General features: G+C 44.0%; 1 protein-coding gene across 2 annotated transcripts in view; it reads right to left on the reverse strand.

Annotated features, from left to right (window-relative positions):
* Positions 1-5,961: 5,961 nt before the first annotated feature.
* Positions 5,962-24,375, reverse strand: part of CLCN4 (chloride voltage-gated channel 4) — a 238,000-nt gene continuing 219,586 nt past the window's right edge. Inside the window, exon 13 of one of the 2 annotated variants that reach the window (XM_078657587.1) lies at positions 5,962-7,889. In XM_078657587.1, the coding sequence (XP_078513713.1) occupies positions 7,799-7,889 (91 nt within the window). In that variant the 3' untranslated portion in view covers positions 5,962-7,798. The remainder of the gene's footprint in view (positions 7,890-24,375) is intronic. The other variant, XM_078657586.1, reaches the window with a different exon arrangement.

The raw sequence follows: 24,375 nt of genomic DNA on the forward strand, positions 1-24,375 counted from the left end.
ACGTAGTCAAACAGGAAAAAAAAGTGAGATGCAAGGCAAACAACAATCCTGGTATGGATCCTGAGGCAGTGAAAAAACAGAACTGGCGAGAAGTGGGACAGTCACACCGTCAGGTGTCAACCAAATCAAGTGTTGACACAAAGTCGCCAACAATATCCTCAGTAATAGTTTTGATACACTGTGAATTGTTACCACAATGGCAGAAAAGTCAGATTTGATCAGCACAACTTCTTTCATCACAAATAGTCTAAATGATTTGGTTGAGTGGGTTAAAAATAAACAGGATAATCTCTCTACCTCCATCCTAGTCGTTCGCGTTTTTTTCTAAAAGCAATAGTGATGGATTCATGGTAGAGGATGTGGCCTAACGGCTAGATCCATCAACCTCGGAGCTGGGGAACCGGGTTCAAGTCTCGGCAGGGATGCTCAATATCCTGCATATCACTTAATCTCCCCATGCCTAACAAAAAATCAATTTGTCCACTTGTAATGCACCTGGTGCTCGTGTAATGCGCTCTGATACCGTCAAATCTAGTTAGTGCTATATAAAACTACAACAACAAAAACCCACTAAACATTTCTTATTTTGTCAGACAAAACACACAAGAGTTATGTGATGCTCTAGCTAATTAATTTTTGTGGAAAGAAATAAAATCTGTGAGGGCACTGGAACTTTGTCAATTAGCTCAGCTAGTACACAGCTAGCATTGGATTTTGGGGTTCATCATCGTTAATTTAAGCAGTTGAGTTTATGCAGAGATTACCAATGCTATTTCATGAGGATCTCCACCCAGGTTCTCATTTAAATCCAGTTCCTCCAGCTATCTGGAAGTCAGCTGCATTTTGTTTGGACAGTTCCTTTTAGAAATGTGAAATAAATCAATTTTTGAAAGGTCAGGTAACTCATGTATGGAAGAAAGTGATAGTTGTTCCTTTAATTAAAGAAGCCTACCATGCACCCTACTAATATGAGTAACTTTAACCCTATATCCTTTTTTTACCACATAGGGTTATGATTTTAGAAAAAAAACATCAATCTTGCTTTTCAGCGCTACACGTTTTGTATATGGCAGTCGGGGGTTTCGTCCTGGTTAGGGGACTGAAACTGACTTAGTGTCTGTTTTGGATGAACTTTGAATGCAGATAGACCAAGGTCTTTGGTATTGCTTTGTCTGTCTGATGCATTTGTTAAAATTCCCTGGAGACAATACTTTTCAGGCTGGCCAAGACTGGTGTTCAGGGGATGGCTTTAGAATAGATTGAGTCTTATTTTGGTTCCAAATGTCGGGTGTTTCATATGCCCCCTTTTTGCTTTGAGCAAAGCCTTGTTTTGGGGAGCTCCTTGCTCAATCCCATGCTTTTCAGCATATACTTGCATTCACTGGCCCAGTTCATTCATTCTTTTGGTGCCTATTTTACGGATTAAGTTGACAACACACACGTCTTGATTTCAGTTGATAAATCGGTGTCGGACTCCTGCTGTGGTGTTTCAACACTGTCTGTCAGAAGTCATCTCTTGGTTGGTTTCCCCTTTAGGACTGCTCAAGTGTCTCCGGTGCATTCCAAATGCTGCTGGGATATTGACTTTACATCAGCCTGGCTGTCTTCCGCCTCTGCTACACTAAATACTCTTCCCTCGATCCTGATTTCCAAACGTGTTATTTTAACATCTCTTTTCCTGGTCCATCGAGCTACATGATCAAGGGCCCTGTTAATTTAAAGAAAGTTTTGAATGGATATGCCTACTCGTAAACTGTGATCTTTTGATGCTTTTTGATTCTGTTTGATTTCCTGTACCTATGTACCACCACACAAGACTGGGTGGTAAGGCTTTCTCAGTTAAAGCTGCTCAGCTTTGAAATTCTCTGCCTCTCTCTCTGACGGAACCGCAACAGCTATTAAAGGGCTGGCTTTATATTCAATAATTGGTGTTTTTTCAGTGTGGTAGCTATTTACCTCAGTGCCAGGTTATCTTTTAGGTTGCGATGCACATTACAAGATGTCCTAACATAACATAACAATATGTATGTCTTGAAGCCCACAAGTATCTGGACAGAAATGAGAGATAAAACTTGCAAGCAAGTCATAATCATTCCAGCTCAAGTTTATGAACCACAATAGAGAATTGACTGGCAAAGGAGCACCACCGATCCCTGAATTTAAAGGCGGTATAACTCAAGTACCTAGATTATCCTGTGCAATTCTATCTTTTATGAAAACACTCCTACATCACCACATCTAACAACCAGCCGACAGGATTTTCAGACAGCAATGGCAGAGTCATTGGAACCATCTATCTATGACATATTTGGAAATACTATCGCTTGAGGGTGGAGTAGGGACTTGACCCTAAATGTGAGCATTACTTGAAATGTCGATGTCAACCAGTAGGTCAAACAGGTGCCCCATGTCCTATAGGTGCTCCACTAGAGTAAAAACTGTCACAAAATCATAAATGTGTGAAAAAAAATTCTTAAAGTTTGATACCTTTGAAGAGTCTACTCTAGGTGCCAAGTTCATTCCCAGCACCAGCATCTCCCCTGTTGGGCTTAGGAGACCAGCTGGACCTGTAACTTGCCTCCACTTGAAGTGTGTATAATGATACCAATCTCTCTTCAAGGACTAGAAGATCCTAAGTAGCCAACAATAACGGAGCATTTGAAGTTCGACTCTTGACCACTCAATTTGAATTTATGAATTTCTTTTTTGTAGGTTGTGAAACAGAGTCACTTTTCGGTGGTGGCTGTTTGTGTTTAAACTAAGGCAAAACGCGGACATGTCATAGCACACGTGACAGATGTGTAGCATTCAGTCTGCCAGCTTAAAATACAATGTCCATAGCAAAACACTGAGACCAAAAGAGTTATATAGATTACAGATGACTAACAATCTCTTGCCCATAGTATCACACTGCCCACAGACACAAATGTTATATGATGACAGTGCTTTACTGAGTGTGTGATATAACACTATTAGTTCTATTAGTGTTGTATTTGGGTCCCCAGAATGGCAAGGACATTCTGTTTTTGTGTTGGACATCATTTTCACTGCCCTGTATTTTCTCTATGTAAATAAAGATTAATGAGGTTTAAAAGCAATATCTCTATCTGTGCTCTATGTCACACTGTGCTGAAGAATTAAATTTACTACCACATCCGGGAATAATTCTTGACTGCTCAATACAGCTATTCTTCGAGATCAAGGATACAAAGCTTGTTATCTCTATATTGTGTATTACTCTCATTGAGTGCCATGTTCACAAATACCAAATCCTAAATCTGGTAATTCACTGCACTGACATAGCAACAGTGGGAAACAGAATTTGTTTCCCACTGTTGCTACATCAGAAAGGACTTCCCGGAAACTCTGACAGGGCTCTCGGGGAGCCTGTCAAGACAACACTGGCTCAAGCACAGCTTTGGGAGAGGAGCGGGTGGAAGTACACTGAGGGTGGTGGGATGGAAGACCACAGAGGGTAGTGGGAGTGGGTGGCAGTTGATTGTGTATTTTTATTACACAGTACAGAGAGGAGAGGCCAAGTCATGCATGGCTCTCTCATTACTCCTAAGTCACTGCCTAGCAGTTGAAAGCAAGGGCAGATGATTTTGAGGGACGTACATAACATAAAATTACAGATGGGTAAAAAGTGAACTATGGGTATGTTTTCACTGTTATCCATCTATAATTACATATATATCTGAAAAGAGTGCAATAGTATGTGGGGCCCTGGGACACCAGTGACAGACTACAGAACCAATAACAGATACTGCCTGGTCAAAGACTGTCACAGGACCCGGAGAAAATACCTTGCTTTTATTTCCAAACTGCTCCAGAATAACATAATCCCTCATGTGCGGGAAAAGTAAGCCTGTAAACAAGTGATTAATGTTTTATTTCTGCTACAGGGATTTTTTTGTTAATTGCAGATCACGTTTGAAATCTTGCATGGTAACGAGATTTTAGACCCTGTTTGTGAGATGGGCAGACTTTGATTTGGAGATACTAGGTGGCCAGAATCTACATTACTAGCCAATATCTTTGAAAAATATTCGGCCAAACTGCTCTGACCTGGAGTTACCAGCTCCTTAAATAGGCAGTTGTTTTGCATTTTGGTGAAACAATGCTGACAATAACTGTTGAAACTACAAGAGAAGAATTACATTTGAACCCATGTGTATATCAATAAGGGATTATAGAACTAAGGCCTGCCTTTAGCAATGAACTTTGTGCGCGCTATAAACTTTTGAATGTTCTCCATTCCCTGCTGGAACTATATTTCAGAGTTAATAGAATAAGGAACTGTAGAATATAGAGCAGTGGTCTACCGGTTCAAGCAGTAAAGGCCTGCAATGCCCTATTACAGTGACGGCTCCTCCACTAAGTGGGAGGAGCATTGCCCCACTGCTTTTAGCAGTGCAAAGAAGGACAGACAAAATGATAATAACTTGATATTATTATCATTTTATTAGTTCCTGCTGCTTGGCAGCTTTGCTGGCATTGCGGGGTGGGGCCGCTCGGCACTCAGAGCAGGGGGGGGGGGGAGAGGTGGGCACTCTGTAAGGTCCACAATGACAGTCTTGCGCACTGTGCATGTTCTCCACCAAGGCTGCATTACAGTCTGGATGGAGAACATGCCCAGGCCCCCATTCGCTGTCTGAGCGCTGAACCACAGCATTGCAGCGTTGTGACTGGCTATGGGGTGATTGGAAGCCCGGGTGCTTCCTGCTTGCACCGAAGCCAGATAGAAGACGGAGGAGAGGCGGCTGGCAGGTAAGTTAATATATATTTTTTTTGTAAAGCCCCCTCACCTTCTTCCTCCCACCCCGCCCCACTGCTGCTTCCCGGGAGCAGCCACCACTACCTTATAATAAAGGTTTGAGACAGATGCCATTGTGGTTGGCCGAAATACCCACATAACATGTGAGTTTCCTGAAACAGAGGGATCATCTTTTTATTTTCCGAAAATATTTCATAATACTGCTCTGTCCAGGTAAGTGCCTCCACCTAGTAACACTGTACGGTTGTGATTCAGTCAGAGCCAAAGGGTAAAAAAAAGATGTGAAAGCACCGTAGAGCAGCTAAAAACATAAGATATACATAAATCTGCCATTTTCTAAAAGTTGAAACATTATTTATAGTATTCAGCCATCAATTCCAGCTGTTTTAAAGGCCCGAAAAGGCCCCTGAACATAATCTTGCAATGGGCACTATACAGAATGAACTATATCTATATATCGCATGCTTAATTTTCCTGAAACGTAAGGGTTAAGTAATGCCCTCCTCCCCTACTTACAGTCGGCTTCAAACTGGCTCACCTCACCCGATTGGCAAGTTTGAAGGTGAGCATCCAAGGAGCTGAGGAATTTACTGTTCCTGACACAGAACACTACTTGTGCAAGATATATTATTTCTGTCTCAAACGCATAAGACCATAAAAATATATATTTTTTCCCCTCTAAAACGTAAAAGAACTGAAGCTTCGTTTCATTACTCTATGTAGTGGGCCACCTAGTTTCCTACTGTGAAATTCCTATGTGATAGGGAACATTAAAGGTTACAGACAATCAAAAACAGGCAATCTATATTAAACAAGGAGTGTATGTGCAAATGGGACCAGTTCCGAGGACACCATATCAGCTTCAGATGCAATCAGGATAATTCCCCTTAAGGAGCAACTCTGCTTTAAGCTCTAAGCGACAAAGTGACAGAGCCAAGAAAGGGAAGTGACGAACAGGCGATTTAAAAGCTAACACACAAACTTCCATTTTTTATCACTTATGCTTCATCCTTCCTATAATCAACACTGTTAGGGATCCACATAGTAAACACTGAAAACAAGCACTGCTCATCAAACTCATATTATTAGGAGGAAGCAGAGTAAGGAATTCACCGCTGTGAATAAATTTCCATTCTCTCTTTTTGGGGCTATTTTGTCAACTGCCATTGAAAATGTATACAATTTTGGGCGCAATCAGGGCTAGTCTGAAAATACTCATTGTTTGTTAGTCTCTCTTTTCCCAAAATGTAATTGGGATTTGAAACCGATTCCTAGAGAGCATGGACTGTCAACATCATTGATTTATGGTATCCCCATTAACAGCAATATGTGAGAATGTGGAATATAGTCAGTACATTTGTAGCCTGTACTCAAAGAGGTTGAGCTATATTCCTGCCCGATGTGTAGAGTTGCTGCCATCAGCACTTCCATTCAGTCATTGGCGCTGTCGTGTACAGCATTCTGGGTCATTGCGCACCTAAAGCATAATATGATAAACTACAACTGTAGCTTGTAGAGTGGGGACATATACAAGATGGCAGGTTTTCACATCCAGCTATGACTGTGCTTTTTTATTGTGCTGCTTAGATATTAAAATGCACAAATCTGTGCCAATGTCTGGGGAGTTGCCCTAAACCAGTTTGCCAGAAATACTACTGTTTCTACAAAATTTACAATATCCACTGTAAATTCCAAACAATGTTTTTTGGGGTGAAGTGTCACCAATTTGTCTCAGTCCTCATTATATATAAATGTGTTGGTTGAACATATGAAAAGTTTGATCGTGTGCTGAAGTTCAGCAGCATACAGGTATGTGAATGGTCGCCCATCCTGCCTGTGCAGAATCCCTGGCACTCTTGCAAATTTAAGGAAGAATTTGCCTTTGGTTAGGAAATTGTGTTCAGCTGAAATCAAAGCAAGAGACTAGCCTGATTACAGTTTTGCAGTAACAATTCAGAATTACATAAATTGCACTGGTGCGCATTTTGCAGCAACATTTTCACCTCCTGATAAGATCTAAATCACATTTGTACTAAATGACCAGCGCAAAAGCATTTTGGACAGGCCGATCAGTCCATGTTTGCATTGGCACAAGTATAATCAGTAGAAACAAAAGACTTTGACCCCAAAATGCCCGGCCACTGGTCCAATCCAGTCTGACCTGTGGTGACAAGCATGATGTATGTCTGAAATGACAAAACGCATGTAACTCATCCGTTGACCTTTCAATATTTCAGCAGCATCTACGACCCTAAATACTGAGTCTGTCCGAGAAAAAAAATCTCTTCCATTTAAAGTGCAAATCTTGTTTTTAGAAATTGGTGTCCTTTCATGTATGTTCCATTCGTTTTCTTAGCACAGGCATAGTTGCCTTCAGCCTTCTAAGATGAAACACTGGTCCCTGTCAGACCAATTTGTATAAGAACAGTTGAATAGCTGATGTTCATGAGGAACAACATTCACTACAGAGATAAAGGTGGAGCTCTACCAAGCTTACTCACTCACATTGACTTCCATGGACATACTGCATATTGGCAGATTTCACAAAATTCCTGATACAGCTGTGCACTTTCGAACAATATGTCCGCTGACAATAAGTAAATAAATAAATCTTTACAGACAGACGCGCGCACAAACACACTTCTCTGTCTCCGAATGCAAGGTCTTACATTGATCTTGGAAATTCTGATTTCTACCGATGTTTTATCATTGTCTTGAGATTTGTTTCTCTGTATCGGTGTGTGGCCCAGGATGGCCTGACAAATTATATACAAGTCTTTGCCCCAAGACAGAACAAACAGCCATCTCTTTACCACAACAGCATGGTCTGGCCAGGGGATCAGAGCTTCAAGATGAAAGCTCCCATGGTGCCATTCTTCTTCCAGTCATTTTTAGCGTTGTGTGAGTCAGGAGCCTGTCCATCGCCACAACGTTGCGTTAGTCCTTCGAACAACCATAGCTCTTTTCTTCTAAAAGAAGGAGGCTCCGAAAGTCTTCCCTCCAGAAGGCATGGCCGCCAACTCAGTTAAACATGATGGACTCTGGGTCCTGATTTGCCATTTGCGCCATGTGTCTTAGCACATCTTTCTTGGTTATGATGCCCAGGAGCCGTCTAGAGAATAAAAAAAAGAAAACAGTCACATTGATTAGTCTACTTTACATGCAGCATCAATCCTTCTGTGTGGTGCCTACATTATTGTAATGAATAACTAAAGGGGTCCTCGGAAGCTCATAAAACATAAATTAACCCATCAAATTTGCATTTTGAAGTTCGTATATTGGCAAGTCCAATCTACTATAAATGCTAAAGACATACATCAAAGTGCACAACATTAAAAGCTCTGGGGACTGGAGTGTAGGCAGCACTTCCAGTAAAAGATTAATCCTCCAACAACATCTTGAGTCTGCAAATGTGAGGACTACTATTTTTTTCAAAGAACTTTAATGATTTTCATTCTAAAACAGCAGAAGATACAACACTTCTGTTGACACAGACAGATAAAATCATACCTAACATTCAGATATTAGCTCTCAGAGACAATACTGGGAATTTATAACTTGACTAAAGAAATTTTCAGTGCTTTACATCTTCCTGTATTTTAGAAGATTCTTTGCAAGAATTGTATCATAAAACATCCCTGAGCTCCTCCCTCACGGTGAGGGGGTTGTAGCCCTTGGCTGCACTAGGGTTTGCAGCCCAGAGGAGAAATCCCAGATGATGATGCATGCCACCACGATGGGTGATGGGATTCCATCCTTATTTAAGGATCCCCTAGATGCATGATTGAGAATTCGTATGCCTGGGTTCTCTTCCAGGGGATCCTCATCAATAGTCATAAGCATTAGAATATTCCCGCCCATGCGCGGGACCGCGGAAACAATATATTATATGTGCCCCACATATATATATACTCATATATAGATACATATATATATATATATATATATATGCAAAATCAACAACCCAGCCTCCCCTGTTTCTATCATCTGCCTAAAATACACAAAAATCCCATTAGACCACCTGGGAGACCCATTGTCTCCTCTGTTGGAGGTTTAACTGAGAAGATGTCCAAGTTCATCGATCTTTTCCTAGCACCATGGGTCATGCAATTAAGTTCCTATACTAGGGACACTAAAGACTTTTTGCGGCAGATACAAGACATTGAATGGGAAGATGACATGATTATGATAACCATGGACATCTCCAGCTTGTACACCAGCATTGGACACGTGGATGGAATAAGAGCAGTAAAAACATTTTTGAACTTACGCTCGGCAAGATATTTGGAACATAGCAAGATGATACTAGAGTTCATATCATTTTGTTTAAATAACAACATCTTTGTCTTCCAGGATCAGAGGTATAGACAGACAAGGGGGACGGCGATGGGTACCTGCTTCGCCCCCAGCTACGCGAATTTATTCGTGGGCTGGTGGGAGAAGCAGGTAGCCTGGGCCGATGAGAAGGCAGTGTGGGTGGATCATCTGATTTGCTGGAGGAGGTATATAGATGACCTCTTCCTCATTTGGAAGGGACCGAAATCCTCAGCTGAGGAATACATTAGGTCTCTCAATACAAATGACTTGAATCTAAGATTTACTTATGAAATAAGTAAAGAAGAGGTCAGCTTTCTAGATCTGAAAGTCTTCGTAGAGTCAGGCATGATTCAAACAGCTCTCTACAGAAAAGAGACGGCAGGGAATTCTGTCCTCCATGGACGTAGTAACCATCCTTGACCCCTCATCAATAGTATTCCCTATGGCGAGCTGTTAAGGATTAAGCGTAACAGCTCCCTTGAGAAGGATTACACAACTGCAGCTGAGGGCAGCATCAGACGTTTTGAATCACGTGGCTACTCGAAGAAGATCCTTGCAAAAGCAAAAGGGAGAGTAGCACAAATTGAGAGGGGACCACTCCTGAAAGAGAAGCAGAGTAAGAATATCAAAAGTGGAAAGGGCATAATCCGATTAATTACCAACTATTCGGTGGCAGCGAATAAGATCAGAGCCATTATGCTTAGGAACTGGAACATCCTCAAATCAGATACAGTTATTGGCAAAGAATTGTCAGACCATCCGATGATAACCTTTAGGAAAACCAAGTCCTTAAAGGACAGGTTAGTACGAAGCCACTTGCCCAATATGAAATCCAAGAAAGCTTTGCAGTCCATGCATGGATCTTTCCCGTGTGGGAAATGCAAAGCCTGCAGTTCAAGCAAGAGAGTGTTGTCATATAGCGTTCCCCACAAAACAGAGAAAATCAGAATCCCTAAATTTATCACATGTTCAACACCTTTTGTTGTCTACTGTTTGCAATGTCCCTGCGGACATCGCTATGTAGGGAGCACTACGAAGGCAGTCAAGCTGAGGATACTAGAACATCAACGTGCCATCATGAATGGAGATGATAGCCTTCCGATGGCACGGCATTTCGCAACACATCATGGGAGTGATAGAAACCTTTTGAGTTTTTTCAGTTTAGACTGCATCACACAAGATCTGAGAGGAGGAAACTATAAATGTCAGTTGAGACGTTTGGAGTCTAGATACATCATAGAGCTCCAAACGAAGTCCCCAGGGGGTATGAATTCAGGGGAGGAACTGCTGTCACATCTGTAGTATTTGAGGGCAATGACATTAACTGACTGAACTATCTAGCTGTGTGTAAACCTGTGTTCATCAAGTCTGTAAATCGATGTATATATGTGTATAGGGTCGTAGTTGGAAGAATGTCGTCCTAGAATTTGTAAATACACGAACCGAAATGAATTAAATTTACAATTATTGTTTAATTGATCAATTCTACAAGAATCACCTATTAGAGGTGTCTAGTAGTTCGTAATACGAGGACAAGAGACATTCAGTCCTTCCGCCAACCGATGAAATTATCTAATGTGGACGTAAGTGTTATGATTACTGTTCAATGATTTAATTATTTGAACCATCATCAATGCCCATTCAGGGCGAAATGAATTCATTAATGATTTAATTTAATGACTTAATCTTGTAGATTTAATTTGTATTTCACTGCTTTAAGATGGCGCTTATGATTTCGGACGTGTAGTCCTATTTTTATGTTTACTTAATTTCGCCATTATTTATGTTCACCTCACGGACGCCAGTGTGAAACTGACGAAGGCAAAAGCCGACACGCGTTTTTCTCTTATTGTGCAAATAAACCCAAAGGTTTAAACTCACTGGGAGTGCTGGATTTCTGACTTTGTCAGGGGGAGCTGTAATATATATATATATATATATATATATATATATATATATATATATAAAAATAAGCAATTGCAGCAAAATAAACAGTAGAGCTGAATTATGCTGTAAAGAATTTCCACCATGCATGAACATTTGCATTAGAAACATGAGAAACAACACCAAACATTGTTTAGAAACTGTTTTAATGCTTAGAAAGCAGTAGAAATTCTTATAACTCACTGAAAGCATAGAAAGCTCCCAGGCTGCATTGCAAACACACAGTCTAAAAAGACTGAAAGGCTAACCTGTAGCTGCATGCAACAAAAAACTGACACCGTGCCTTTAAGGCACTCATGACCCCCAGTATCCCATCATGCCTCAGGGGTGACAGTTGGGTCAGTTGTTCTTTCCGGCTCCTTCAGGAAGGACCCTGGTAACACAGCTCCACTCATTTCTGGCTTTTCTGACAGAAATTTGATTCTATTCTATCTTTTGGACTTACTTTGACTTTTGACATCTTGTCAGGTAAGGTTTCTGTCTTTTTAGACATTTTTTGTGTGGCATTTTTATTTTAAAATGCCTTCTCTTTTTGACAGCCTTCTTGTGGCAACAAGAAGGCAAAATAAGACAGTCATGATGTCTGTATACTTTGCTTGCCTGATCTTCATGATCCTAAGGACTGTCCACATTGCGAACGCCTGTCTGAGAGAACTCTCAAGGACAGAGAAAGAAACCACATTTATGGACTGGCCCAAAGGTCCTCCAGAGGAAGATCTCCAGTGAAGAAGGGCACCAAGAGGGCCAGAAGTCCTTCTAAAGGCAAGTCTTCACGTCCTTCAACTTCAACGTCGGGCTCGGCGCTGAAGAAACATCTCTCTGGAAGTTTTCCAACTGAAAAACGACCGTCGACGGCGGGCTCGCCTTCGAAAAGAAGATCAGGTTCGTCACCGACGTCGAGAATGCCAGCTCCGTTGACGAAATCTTCTCCGCCGTCGTCAACCAGGCGACGATCGGCGTCGAGGGAGGTCACGCCTCCGCCGTCGCCAACAGGGCGGTGAGTGGCGTCGAGGCCAGTGACTCCTCCGCCATCGTCAACCGGGCGGCGATCGGCGTCGAGGACCAAGACCCCTCCGCCATCGTCAACCAGGCGACGATCGGCGTCGAGGACCAAGACCCCTCCGCCATCGTCAATTCGGTGACGATCGGCGTCGAGGACCAAAACCTCTCCGCCGTCGCCAACTCAGCGACGATCAGCGTCGAGGACCAAGACCCCTCTGCCGTCGTCAACTCGGCGACGATCGGTGTCGAGGACCAAGACCCCTCCGCCGTCGTCAACCAGGCGACGATCGGTGTAGAGTGGCGGCACGCCTCCACCGTCGCCATCTCGACGTCGATCGGTGTCGAGAAGTGTGACCCCCCCCCCGCCGACGTCAGAGCGACGTCCGGCGTCGAGGACCAAGACCCCTCCACCGTCGACAACCAGGCGCCGATCGGTGTCGAGGAGGCGATCTCCGTCGAGGTCTCGTCGACGTTCGGTGTCGAGGATGTCCAGAGTTACTCCGCCGTCGTCACGTAGACGCTCGACGTCGAGAGACAAAGCTCCGTCGTCGGCAAGTCAGCGCCGTTCGACGTCGAGGGACCGTTGTTCTTTGCATCACTCATCGACGATGAGGGAGAGATCGACATCGAGACACTCGGCGATTATTGTTACAGAATCAGCTTCCCGTCACTCATCTTCTCAGTCTTCAGGTTCCTCCAGATCACCTTCAAACACCAGAAGTCCTGTCCGTAAATCTCCTCCACGTCGGTCAGAGGTTTCGGCTCATGGGGTGAGGCTGTCCCCTAGATGGTATGCACCACTACAGAATTGGAAGGAATCAGGGGCTACGGAACACCTTCGGCGGTACGTCAGCCCGGAACATAGATCTCCGCTGCAAAGGCTGGTTGCAGAGGTAGACAGAGTCAGTCCTCCCAGGCAACAGGCAGCACGTTCACCTGAAAGGAGACCAGATAGATCTCGTTCTCCAAGAAGAGAGGAACGTTCGAGAAGATCTCGTTCTCCAAGAAAAGAAGAACGTTCCAGAAGATCGCGCGAGAGGCGACGCAGTTCTCATCGCAGGAGTAGAAGAACTCCTTCCACTTCTTCTACCGCCTCTACCCGATCTTCCAGAAGAAATTACTCTCCTACTCTCACAGATAGCCCTATCTCCAGAGTCTCTCCAGTGGACGACATCAATACTTATTTAGATGTTCTGCAGAGAGGGGCTCAGAAATTAAATATTGCGATGGCTGTCCCACAAGTGACTACCACAGTTATTTGTGAGACATTACACCTAAAATCTTCTTCCTGTCCGTTACTTCCTTTAGTCCCGGGGCTCATGGAACCAGTCAAGAACGTTTTCCTCACCCCTGCGACCATCAGAGCAGTGCCGGCTCGTATACAAAAGAAATACAGGCCTGCTGACTCAGACCCAATCTTTGTCAAATCTGATCCACCGGCAGATTCTGTGATTGTGGCAGCAGCTCGGGAGACCCATGCAGTCGCTCCTTCATCTTCTGTCCCACCAGATAAGGACAGTAAGACACAGGACTCATGGGGTCGCAAAGTTTGTAATGCTGCCGTTTCTGCCCTGAAGGTATCCAGTGCGTCCGCACTGCTGGGAAGATATGACAGAGCCTTATGGGACTCGATGGAGCGCTTCAAAGCCAAGCTCCCGAAGGAGGACCAAAAGGACTTTGAAGAGACACTAACGGAAGGCTGTCTGGTGGCTAATCAAATGATAAGCACCGCGGCGGACAGTGCAGTGTTGGCGGCACACTCTTATTCCCATGGAGTATGTGCCAGAAGGTCTTCATGGTTACACTTAACAGGCCTGAAACCTGATGCTCAACAACGCATCTTAAATCTTCCTTTCTCTGGGTCCTCTCTCTTCTGAGAACACGCGGATGAGGAAATGACCCGGATGAAGACCGAGCTGGACACGGTGAAAGCGGTCGGTTTGGAGAAGAAGAAGGAATTCAAACGACGCTTCAAATCCAACAGGGGCAGAGGGGCTCAACAGAGGGTTCAAACCCCTCAGTGGTCCCAGAACAAAAATCAGGGAAAAACCCAATTTCGAGGAGGCAAATCCAACAGGGGTAGAGGAGGTCATCAGCAGTCCTCTTCTACACCGAGAGGAGGAAAAGCCTGAGCAGTGGCTTCCTCTGGCGCCGTTGCCCACTCCAGTGGGAGGAAGTGCTTCGCAACATCTGGCAGAGTGGGTCAGCATCACAAAAGACCATTGGGTGCTGAATATACTGCGCAATGGATATGCACTACGTTTCCGTGCGATCCCAAAGCCCATACCTCCAAAAAAGGCTCGTCCGCACCAACTGAATCTTCTCCGAAGAGAGGTCAAGACTCTTCTTCAAAAAAGAGCCATCGAGGAAGTGCCTCCCTCTCAAAGGGGAAAAGGAGTCTACTCCAGATACTTTCTTGTTCCCAAAAAAGATCAGGAGGACAAGTTCAGACCCATCTTGGACCTTCGCCTTCTAAACAAGGTGGTGGTCAAAGAAAAGTTCCGCATGTTGGCTCTTCACCAAATATGTCCACATCTTCAAGTCGGGTATTAGATGTGTTCGGTGGATTTGCAAGATGCATACTTTCATATTCCAATCGCCCTTCGCCATCGGAAATACCTGAGGTTTGTGGTAGGAAGCAAGCACTACCAGTACAAAGTGCTGCCCTTCGGGCTCAAGTCAGCACCACGAGTCTTCACCAAATGCATGGCAGTGGTTGCGGCTTATCTTCACAAGAAGGGGCTCTTCGTCTATCCATACCTGGACGACTGGCTCCTGAAAGGCCCATCTCCCCGGCAGGTACTCAGCGACTTTAAACTGTGCCTGCCACAGTTACACAAGCTAGGCCTCCATGTGAACATGGAAAAGTCTGTCCAACGACCGACCCAGAGCATTCACTACCTGGGCGCAGTTCTGGACACAAGTTTGGGAAAAGCGTTTCCTTCGGAGGAGAGACTATCATCTATGAAACAGAAGTGCAGGACTCTCCTCCAGTCTCGACATCCAACAGTCAGACAGGTAGCTTCCCTGCTGGGCTCCATGCCATCCTGTATTTTTCTGATTCCAAACGCCAGACTGAGAATGCGGCCTCTGCAGCAGGCTCTAGAGGACCAGTGGGACCAAGCGACAAGGAATTGGGAGGATCTAATCAATTTGTCCCAGACAGCGAAGACTTCCATCCTATGGTGGACTCGCCGGCAGAATGTGTTGCTGGGAGTACCGTTTCACCAACCTCTAACAACACTGTCCGTGGTCACGGACACTTCTCTAGAGGGCTGGGGGGGCACACATGGGGTGCCTTCAAATTCAAGGTCGGTGGTCAACTCAGCAACAAACCTACCACATCAACATGCTGGAGCTTCGGGCAGTTCATCTAGCTCTTAAAGCTTTTCTACCAGCTATAAACACCGACTCAGTCCTAGTTCAGACGGACAATACCACCACCATGTTCTATCTGAACAAACAAGGAGGCACACGATCTCGCCCTCTCTCCCTGGAGGCTCAGGCGATCTGGCACTGGCTTCTGGCTCGGGGCCTATCAGTAGTGGCAGTACACCTTCCAGGCGAATTAAACACCAAGGCAGACGCACTCAGCAGGCACTTCGAAGATCAGCCAGACTGGGTGCTAAACGATGAAGTGGTAGAAAAACTTTTTCGTTGTTGGGGTCGTCCAACCATAGACTTGTTTGCAGACGACGAAAACGCAAAATGCCACGCCTTAGCGTCCAGATTCCATCGGCCAGGGACGCAGGGGAATGCTCTCCTGATGGATTGGTCAGAAGCATTTGCTTACGCATTTCCTCCCCTGGCTCTGATTCCGAAGGTGGTGTCCAAGCTCCTCAGGTCGGACATGGAGATGATCTTGATAGCTCCGGATTGGCCACGGCAGTGGTGGTACCCGGACCTTCTGCATCTGTCTGTGTGTCCACACAGACTACTTCCTTGCAGACCGGACCTGTTGAGCAAGATGAACGGGAGGATACTACATCCCAACCTTCCATCACTGGACCTGACAGCATGGCTCCTGAAGTCCTGCAATATGGGCATCTGAACCTGCCTCCTGAATGTATGCACATTTTAAAAGAAGCTAAGAGGCCTTCCACGAGACCGTCATATGCGTTCAAGTGGAAGAGGTTTTTCATATGGTGTAGGGATCGTCACCTAGATCCTATTATAGGGCAGGAAGTAATCATCCTTCCATATCTCCTTTCCTTGGCTACTTCTGGGTTGAAATATGCTTCCATTAGAGTGCATCTGTCAGCCATAGTAGCGTACAGAAAATCACCTAACCAGATCTCTTTCTTTCAGGTTCCGGTGGTCAAGGACTTCCTCCAGGGGTTGAAAAAAGTCTATCCCCCTGTGCGAAATCCTTCTCCTCCTTGGGAATTGAACCTGGTTTTATCCAGGTTAATGTCACCTCTTTTCGAACCCATCCACAAGGCCTCTTTGCAACATCTCTCTTGGAAAGCAGCCTTTTTAGTGGCGATTACGTCAGCGCGCAGAGTAAGTGAGATACAAGCGCTCTGTACAAAGGAACCATATACTATTTTCCACCGCAATAGAGTAGTCCTGGGGCTCATCCATCCTTCTTGCCTAAGGTGGTTTCAGATTTTCATATAAATCAGTCCATATCCCTCCCTTTGTTTTTTCCAAATCCTACGACCCCAGCCGAGCGGTCACTGCACTCTTTGGATCTTAAGAGAGTGCTCAAGTTTTATTTGGAAAAGACCAAGGGTATCAGGAAGACGGATCAGCTGTTTGTGAACTATGGTTCAATGAGAACAGGCTTTCCAACGGCCAAGAGATCCATCTCCAGATGGATTGTCTCTTGCATTAAATTGGCCTATCAGCTTGCAGGCAGGCCTTTATTGGTGTTACCCAAAGCGCATTCTACTAGAGGGAAAGCAGCCACAGTAGCTTTCTTACATGACGGTCCAATTTCAGAGATGTGCAAGGCTGCAACCTGGAAACCAGTTCATACCTTTACAAGGCATTACTGCCTAGAATCTGATTCCAGGGCCGATACTCAAGTAAGACAAGCCTCCTTGAGGAATCTGTTTGGGTAGCCTATGGCCTGCTCAGGCTTGTTGATGAGATTACTGTCTTGTTATTCCTTTGCCCGCAGGGATGAGGTGAGGCTCGCTACTCTATTCTAATGCTTATGACTATTGATGAGGTTTCCCTGGAAGAGAAGGATTAGTTACTTACCTGTAATCCTAGTTCTCTTCCAGGGGTATCCTCATCAAAGTCATAAGCAACCCTCCCGCCTCCCGGGGCAAAGGACATTCGTTAATGAGGAGATATTGTTAACCTATTTATTACTTGGTTTTTCAGTCTCCGAAAAGAACAACTGACCAAACTGTCACCCCTGAGGCATGATGGGATACTGGGGGTCATGAGTGCCTTAAAGGCACGGTGTCAGTTTTTTGTTGCATGCAGCTACAGGTTAGCTTTTCAGTCTTTTTAGACTGTGTGTTTGCAATGCAGCCTGGGAGCTTTCTATGCTTTCAGTGAGTTATAAGAATTTCTACTGCTTTCTAAGCATTAAAACTGTTTCTAAACAATCTTTGGTGTTGTTTCTCATGTTTCTAATGCAAATGTTCATGTATGGTGGAAATTCTTTACAGCATAATTCAGCTCTACTGTTTATTTGGCTGCAATTGCTTATTTTTTTATATATATATATATATATATATATATATATATATATATATATATATATATATATATATATATAACCTACTGGCGGTCGCCAGTAGGTATATATAGTTAGGATTTTTTCTCTATGGGTTTTTTGAAAATTCTATGTCTAATAACTTTGGCGTTTGTGGACGGAATTGGCTGAAATTTTCAGGAAAATGGCACATTTTGTTTCTGAGCAGCCCCTGAAAATTTTGGGGGGGTTCGTCAAGGGGGGGCCGAGAAAAAAGGGGGGTCCCAAACGTGTTTTTAACATTGAGTTTTCCATAGGGCGGTTGGCCTCACTTTTAGCCCGAACGGCTGAATGGATTTGCACGAAACTTGGCAAAATTGTAGGGACTGGTAGCCCGATGTGCCTTTTGTAGGTCTCAATATATGTGCTCCAGTGGATTTTGAGAAATTAACGTTTAAAAAAATATATATATCTGTAACAGCGGACCGGGCAGCGCTCTGGTTCGCGGACTTTTCGCGCAACGGAGCTTTGTGAAGCGAAGCTGATTGGTTCTCCGGCGTCTGTCAACATTCCAAACAGTCCGTAGCGGCCGCCATCTTGTCTCTCAGTAGGATCGAGAGACAAGAGGAGGCCGAAGCGAAGGGGCAAATGACCATAAGGGGGCATAGTAGATCCTTCCTGACCTCTTAGGTTTGATGTACCATTTTGTCAAGTTTGGTGTAATTCCGTTCAGCCATTCAGGCTGTAGACGTTTGTAAATGTCCTATGGAAAATTGCATGGGGAAAACACATTTGAAAGTGTTGAAATTTAGAACCAATTAAAATGTTACTTTGGTTTTGTATTTGTGTGTGATGAAAGTTAATTGGTTATGTATATATGTCAAATGAGAGGAAACCACAGCCATTTTGTGATACTACTGTCTGAGGTACATTTGTGAGGAATTTTTGGTGGTGAATTTCTGGTGTTTGATTTACACAGTACTAACACTTCTGCTACTTTTAAAAAGGTGAGTTGTTAATTTGTAAGGGGAACTATGTTGTACACTTGAAGATAATTTGAAAAATGTTTTCTGTTATTTATTTGCAGTCCTTCTGTTATACTAAATACTTGATAAAGTTAGTTTTATATTATGTATTACTAAAAACGATAAATGAAAGTGATTATTTTTTTCTGCAATTTACAGCAAGCAATTTCAAAATAAAATGGCTCACAATGAAGAGACCGTGGCAATTTCTTTTGAATTGTCCACTACATTGATTGAAATTGAGAGCACCAATAATGAAATATTGTCACAAGGAGGACATGACTTGTATGATTCCATTAGATTGATTGAAATGGACAGCACCAAGAATGAAATATTGTCACAAGGAGATGACTTGAATGATTCCACTACATTGATTGAAATTGAGAGCACCAATAATGAAATATTGTCACAAGGAGGAGATGACTTGTATGATTCCATTAGATTGATTGAAATGGACAGCACCAATAATGAAATATTGTCACAAGGAGGAGATGACTTGAATGATTCCACTACATTGATTGAAATTGAGAGCACCAATAATGAAATATTGTCACGAGGAGATGACTTGAATGATTCCACTACATTGATTGAAATTGACAGCACCAATAATGAAATATTGTCACAAGGAGGAGTGTTTGGAGACCATAGAGTTACAAGAATCATCATTGGAGACTTTTAATGAGGACATTGCTGATGAGGACATGTTACTAGTTCTTTCAAATTTAGAAAATTCTGAAGAATAAATTTATATTTAGAAATCAAAAATTGTTTGAGACATTATTCATTTTTATTTTTAATTTATGAGGTTGTAGCGAAGTGATTGTAGTATAAAATGAGACTTATAGTATAGAGTGCAACATTTTTATGTTACATGGTAAGTTTACTCATATTTACTTCCCTTCTGCCACTATATTATCTCCAATGTGTATTTGACATCTCTTCTTCATCTCCGGCCTCCTTTCTCTCACTGTGTGTCTCCGATGCATCTTATCGCTGCTATTTTGTGTAATTACAGAAGAGAGTAAAATAAAATAGTTCGGAACGTGAAAAGGGGGCAAAGTAGAGTACTCCTCACCCCCTAGGCCTTTTTAGGCGGTCCCAAAAGGATCAGTTTCTGCTTTCCTGAGAGATTATGGTATGAGTTCCATATACCACAATAACTTGCATTACAACATGCAAGATATCTATCTCCTATTACCAACTTTTGGAGATATTCGCGCTAAGCGCGAATATCTCCAAAAAGTAACACCTGCCCTGAGCAGTTCTTAGCCATGTTATCCAATGGGAGGTGGATAACATGGCTAAGAGCATTAGCTCGGTAATGCATGAATATCGCTGAGTTTTTAGCGATATTCATGCATTGCGGCCGTTTATTATCGCATTTGCGATAAACCTTGATAATAGCAAGGTTTATCTTCGATAATTTCTGACGATGCTTAGTGGTAAAAAATTGGTTGGTAAGCATCGTTAGCGATAAATATCGCTTAACTTTGGTAATATGCCCCAACGTCTGTTAACGTTCGATTCGAAGGAAATGAGGAAGTGTTGAAAAACATTGTCTGCGCCATCTTGCCTTTTTTGAAATGCCACACTTTTGTCGTGCACGGCAGCCATTTTAGATGTCTTGACCAGACCCACTCTCTGCACGCTGTCGATTCGTAGCATGGCTCCTCACCCACGCAAGCATCTTCCCTAGGCACTGGTCACCACCGCTCTCTGTCTTATGCATGGGCAATAAACCTCCCCCCATCTGCGCTGCTCTTCCCTGAGAATCACACTCTGTGCCCGCCCGACACCTCCCTTTCGCCCTATTCACTACCGCACCCTCTGACACTCCTCTTTCTCTGTGTCCGATTGTCCAGGCTATCAGCTAGCCCTGCAGATGTAGTTTATGGCCCCAGCTGTAAAGAATCACCCCTCTTCAAAGGAGTTATAGTAGATCAAGGCCCACACCCGATGAGATCCGTCACACCACACGTGTTCCTACTATCTGAAAACCATCCTGTATTGTGATTGGGGAGGGGACCGAGCCTGAAGCGGAAGATTCCAGGAATGACTCTTTGTACATCGAAGTTTTTACAATTATGTGTCACATTAAAAATATATAGCACTCCAACAAAGTAGTAGGAATATAAAACTTTAATAACATATAAATATATACAAGAAAACAAAAACAGTAAAAACATTTAAACAACGAAGAGACCGTGGCAATTTCTTTTGAATTATCCAATAGATTTATTGAAATTGACAGCACCAATAATGAAATATTCTTGTCAGTAGCGGTCTGTTGTGCGAATAGTTCCAAGGCAGCAGAACGCGCTGAAATCTAGATGGCACGAAAGTGATGTCTAGTAAGTTGCCGCCCAGGAAAAACGGCGTGGGGCGCCGCGGGGGTGAGTGAGTCCAGTAGGCACCACAGCTATTCTTACCGGCATTGCAGAATTACTGCTGGGGACAATGCCTGTGCTGTGGCAGGGTCACAGCAGAAACAAAAAGGATTCTGTTGAAGATGTTGTTGGTTTTCAATTTGAAAACAGTTCTGGTGTCAACTGCTATGCTAATGTAGTGGTTAATGTTTTGTTTTCTCTAGAAAATGTAAAAGAGGGGGAGGCAGTCCAAAGTTCCGTTAAAAGGGCAAAGGAAAGGATCGGTGGTTTGAACTATCAGTCAAAAAGGGGAGGGGGTGCAATAATTTTTCCTACCGGGTCACACTGTGCTTTCACCGGAAGTGAGGTCTGCAGGATTCTAGTAATTCAAAGTGAGGCTGGCGCCAGCATGGGAGCGCCGACGTCCCGCGGATACAGTTTTGTCACTCCACGGGCGATCATGGCAGTCATTCCCCATCGGGGGTCGGAGACTCCCGCGGCTCCTCTAGAATCTTCAAGGTCGTGGAGGACTACGGTGGTGGAGTCAACCAGTGACCGGGCCATTTCTTTATGCTGGGCCCGCTCTTGCCAGGTCGACCGCCATTTTGAGAGTTCGGCAGCTACCGGCGATCGCGGGGTCACATGAGCGGACGGGCTCCACCCTGCCGGGCGAGACGTTGCAGCATGGCCACAGTGGAAGAACCCTTTTCCGGGCGCCTGGAGCGCTGAGGGTGCAGCTGGGAAGCCTCCACCTGGGGAGGCGGGAGAGGCCTGTTCGCACCGTCTCTCCCTCCCAGTGCACCCCACGGCGTCTCGCTTGAGATTTGTTATGGCCGGACCAGGCGATGAGGACGAGGGGGGGGGGGGGTCGGAGGCATGTGCAAGACATCCCCCCCCAGTGTTGTCGCAGCCATTATAAAAGAAAGAAGTGTCCCGTCCGTCTTCGGGCCGGGCTTCCGGTGGATGTCGGCCGGACGCCCCTGGCTCTGGCCCCATGAACGGGTTTCTTGGTTTATCGGCTGCAGCCGGATCCCGTCGGCCTCGGCCCCCCGACCGTTGGTGGCCGGACCGGAAGAGCATGTGGCGGGACTACCTGCAACTCTCAAGGGCCACCGCGGCCGGACTGGGAGAGAGAGGGGAGGGTCGAGGAGACATTCCCCCCCCCTGCAACTGTTCAGCGTTGTAAAGGCAATCCCCTGGCCGGGTCCCGCTGGCCTCGGCCTCTCCTCCGGCTACACCCTACGTTAGGATCTCCTGGCCGAGGCGTGGCAGCAGGACCTGCCTTATATGGGTTGCTCCCGGCTGGGCGTAGCCGGAACCCTGCCCCACCTTGGAAGTTTCCAGAGTGGGGGCGGATGTTCTACTGACTTGCATTTTCCCTAGTCTATCGATTTTTTTGGCGTGGCAGGCGGTGGGACAGCGAGGGGTGATTTGGTTTCTCTTACTGTTTTTCTGGTCTCTCACCACTGGCATATTTTAACGTTTTCTTGTTTCTAGGACATTAATAGGTTTTATCATTACGTTATGTTATCGTTTCTTTGTTCGTTGTTTAATAAAAGTTCATGTTCATCAGTGGCCTACTGATTTTCGTTTTCCTATTTTTTTCTTTCCAGGTTGTTTCATGGTAAAGTTTCTGTTAACAGGATACAGTGATCACTTCGTTATTATTGCATATGTCCTTTTCACTAGGGGTGCTCTCTGGTCGGGCCAGATGACGTATCTCTAGTAAATGGTCCGGGTGAAAAAGGTGCATCAATCAGTGGGGAGTAGATAGGCATGACAGATTACAACGGGGGAGAAAGGTCCGCATTACGTACCCTTTCACTACTTGCAAAGATTTTCCTACGTTTATTTGCAAACAGGGAATACCTCCAAAAAGAACTAATTCCCAAACAGTCAATGTTCGGACAATCAATCAATCAATGAGGAATGAAATAGGTACGACGTGTTAAAGGCTTGCGTTACCTACCCTTCACTATCTGCAAAGGGAGAGAGAATATTCCTATTCTTCCTCGTTTGCAGGTAGAGAAGATCCTTAAGAGAATTAACTTCGAACAATTCAATGCTCGATTGAAACAATCAACAAGGGGTACTGTGAACACAAATGAACGCCGCTTATGTACATACGCATTGCTATTTTCAACAGGTTGTTCCTAATGTTTCTATTTTAGCGAGGTCAAAAAGAGATCCCATTAGTGGCCTACTGATTTTGCTCGATTCCTTTTGTTTTTTTACACGATTTTTCGCTATCTGCAAAGACTAAACAGAGTATTGCGACTCTGTGCTTGTTTGTAAATAGAGAATGAACCAAAGAGAACAATCAATCAAATGGAGAGAGAAGCAGGCACGACGGATTACAAAGGGGGCAAAGGGCTGCGTTAACTACCCTTCACTATCTGCAAAGAGAGAGTACTCCTAATAGAAATGAGGGGTGGGGGGCAGCATTCAAAGCAGATCAGTGTGCATAAACACGAAAATGTTTTTACTTACCACGTACTTGACATTCGACAGCTTATGATATTTGCTATTAAAAAACCATTGAAATTCACTGAAAAAACCATAGGTTATAGACCATATATAGTTAGGAATTAGCATTTACAAAACCTTGAAAATTCACTGAAAAAACCATAGGTTATAGACCATATATAGTTAGGAATTAGCATTTAAAAAACCTTATTTTACTCACACAAAACCATTGAAATTCCATATATAGTTAGTTGCACTAACTATATATCGCGCACCCGCAATCCACTGCTGATGATGTCACATATTACATCATTCATGACATGGTCAGTGACATCACTGATGACATCACTGATGACATCTCAAATGACATCACTGATGACATCACTGATGACATCTCAAATGACATCACTGATGACATCCTGACACACCAATACCAGTTACTACATACGCACTCACTGATTCCTACGTCTACACACACATTCACTCATTCACCCATACAATAACTCATACATACAGTCACTTATTATTACAACACTATCATATGCACTCATACACCTATGCAGACAGTCACACACTGCCACTCATCCATGGAGTTACTCACACACCAAGTCAGTCCTGTAAAGAATCAATCACACTTCCATTTCTTCATCTATACAGTTAAACACAGAACACCATACTTCAGTGACATCACTGATGACATCACTAATGACATCTGAAATGACATCACTGATGACATCTCAAATGACATCACTGATGACATCATGACACACCAATACCAGTTACTACATACACACTCACTGATTCGTACGTCTACACACACATTCA

Source organism: Lissotriton helveticus, chromosome 8, assembly GCF_964261635.1.
Source record: "Lissotriton helveticus chromosome 8, aLisHel1.1, whole genome shotgun sequence".
NCBI classification, from domain to species: Eukaryota; Metazoa; Chordata; class Amphibia; order Caudata; family Salamandridae; genus Lissotriton; species Lissotriton helveticus.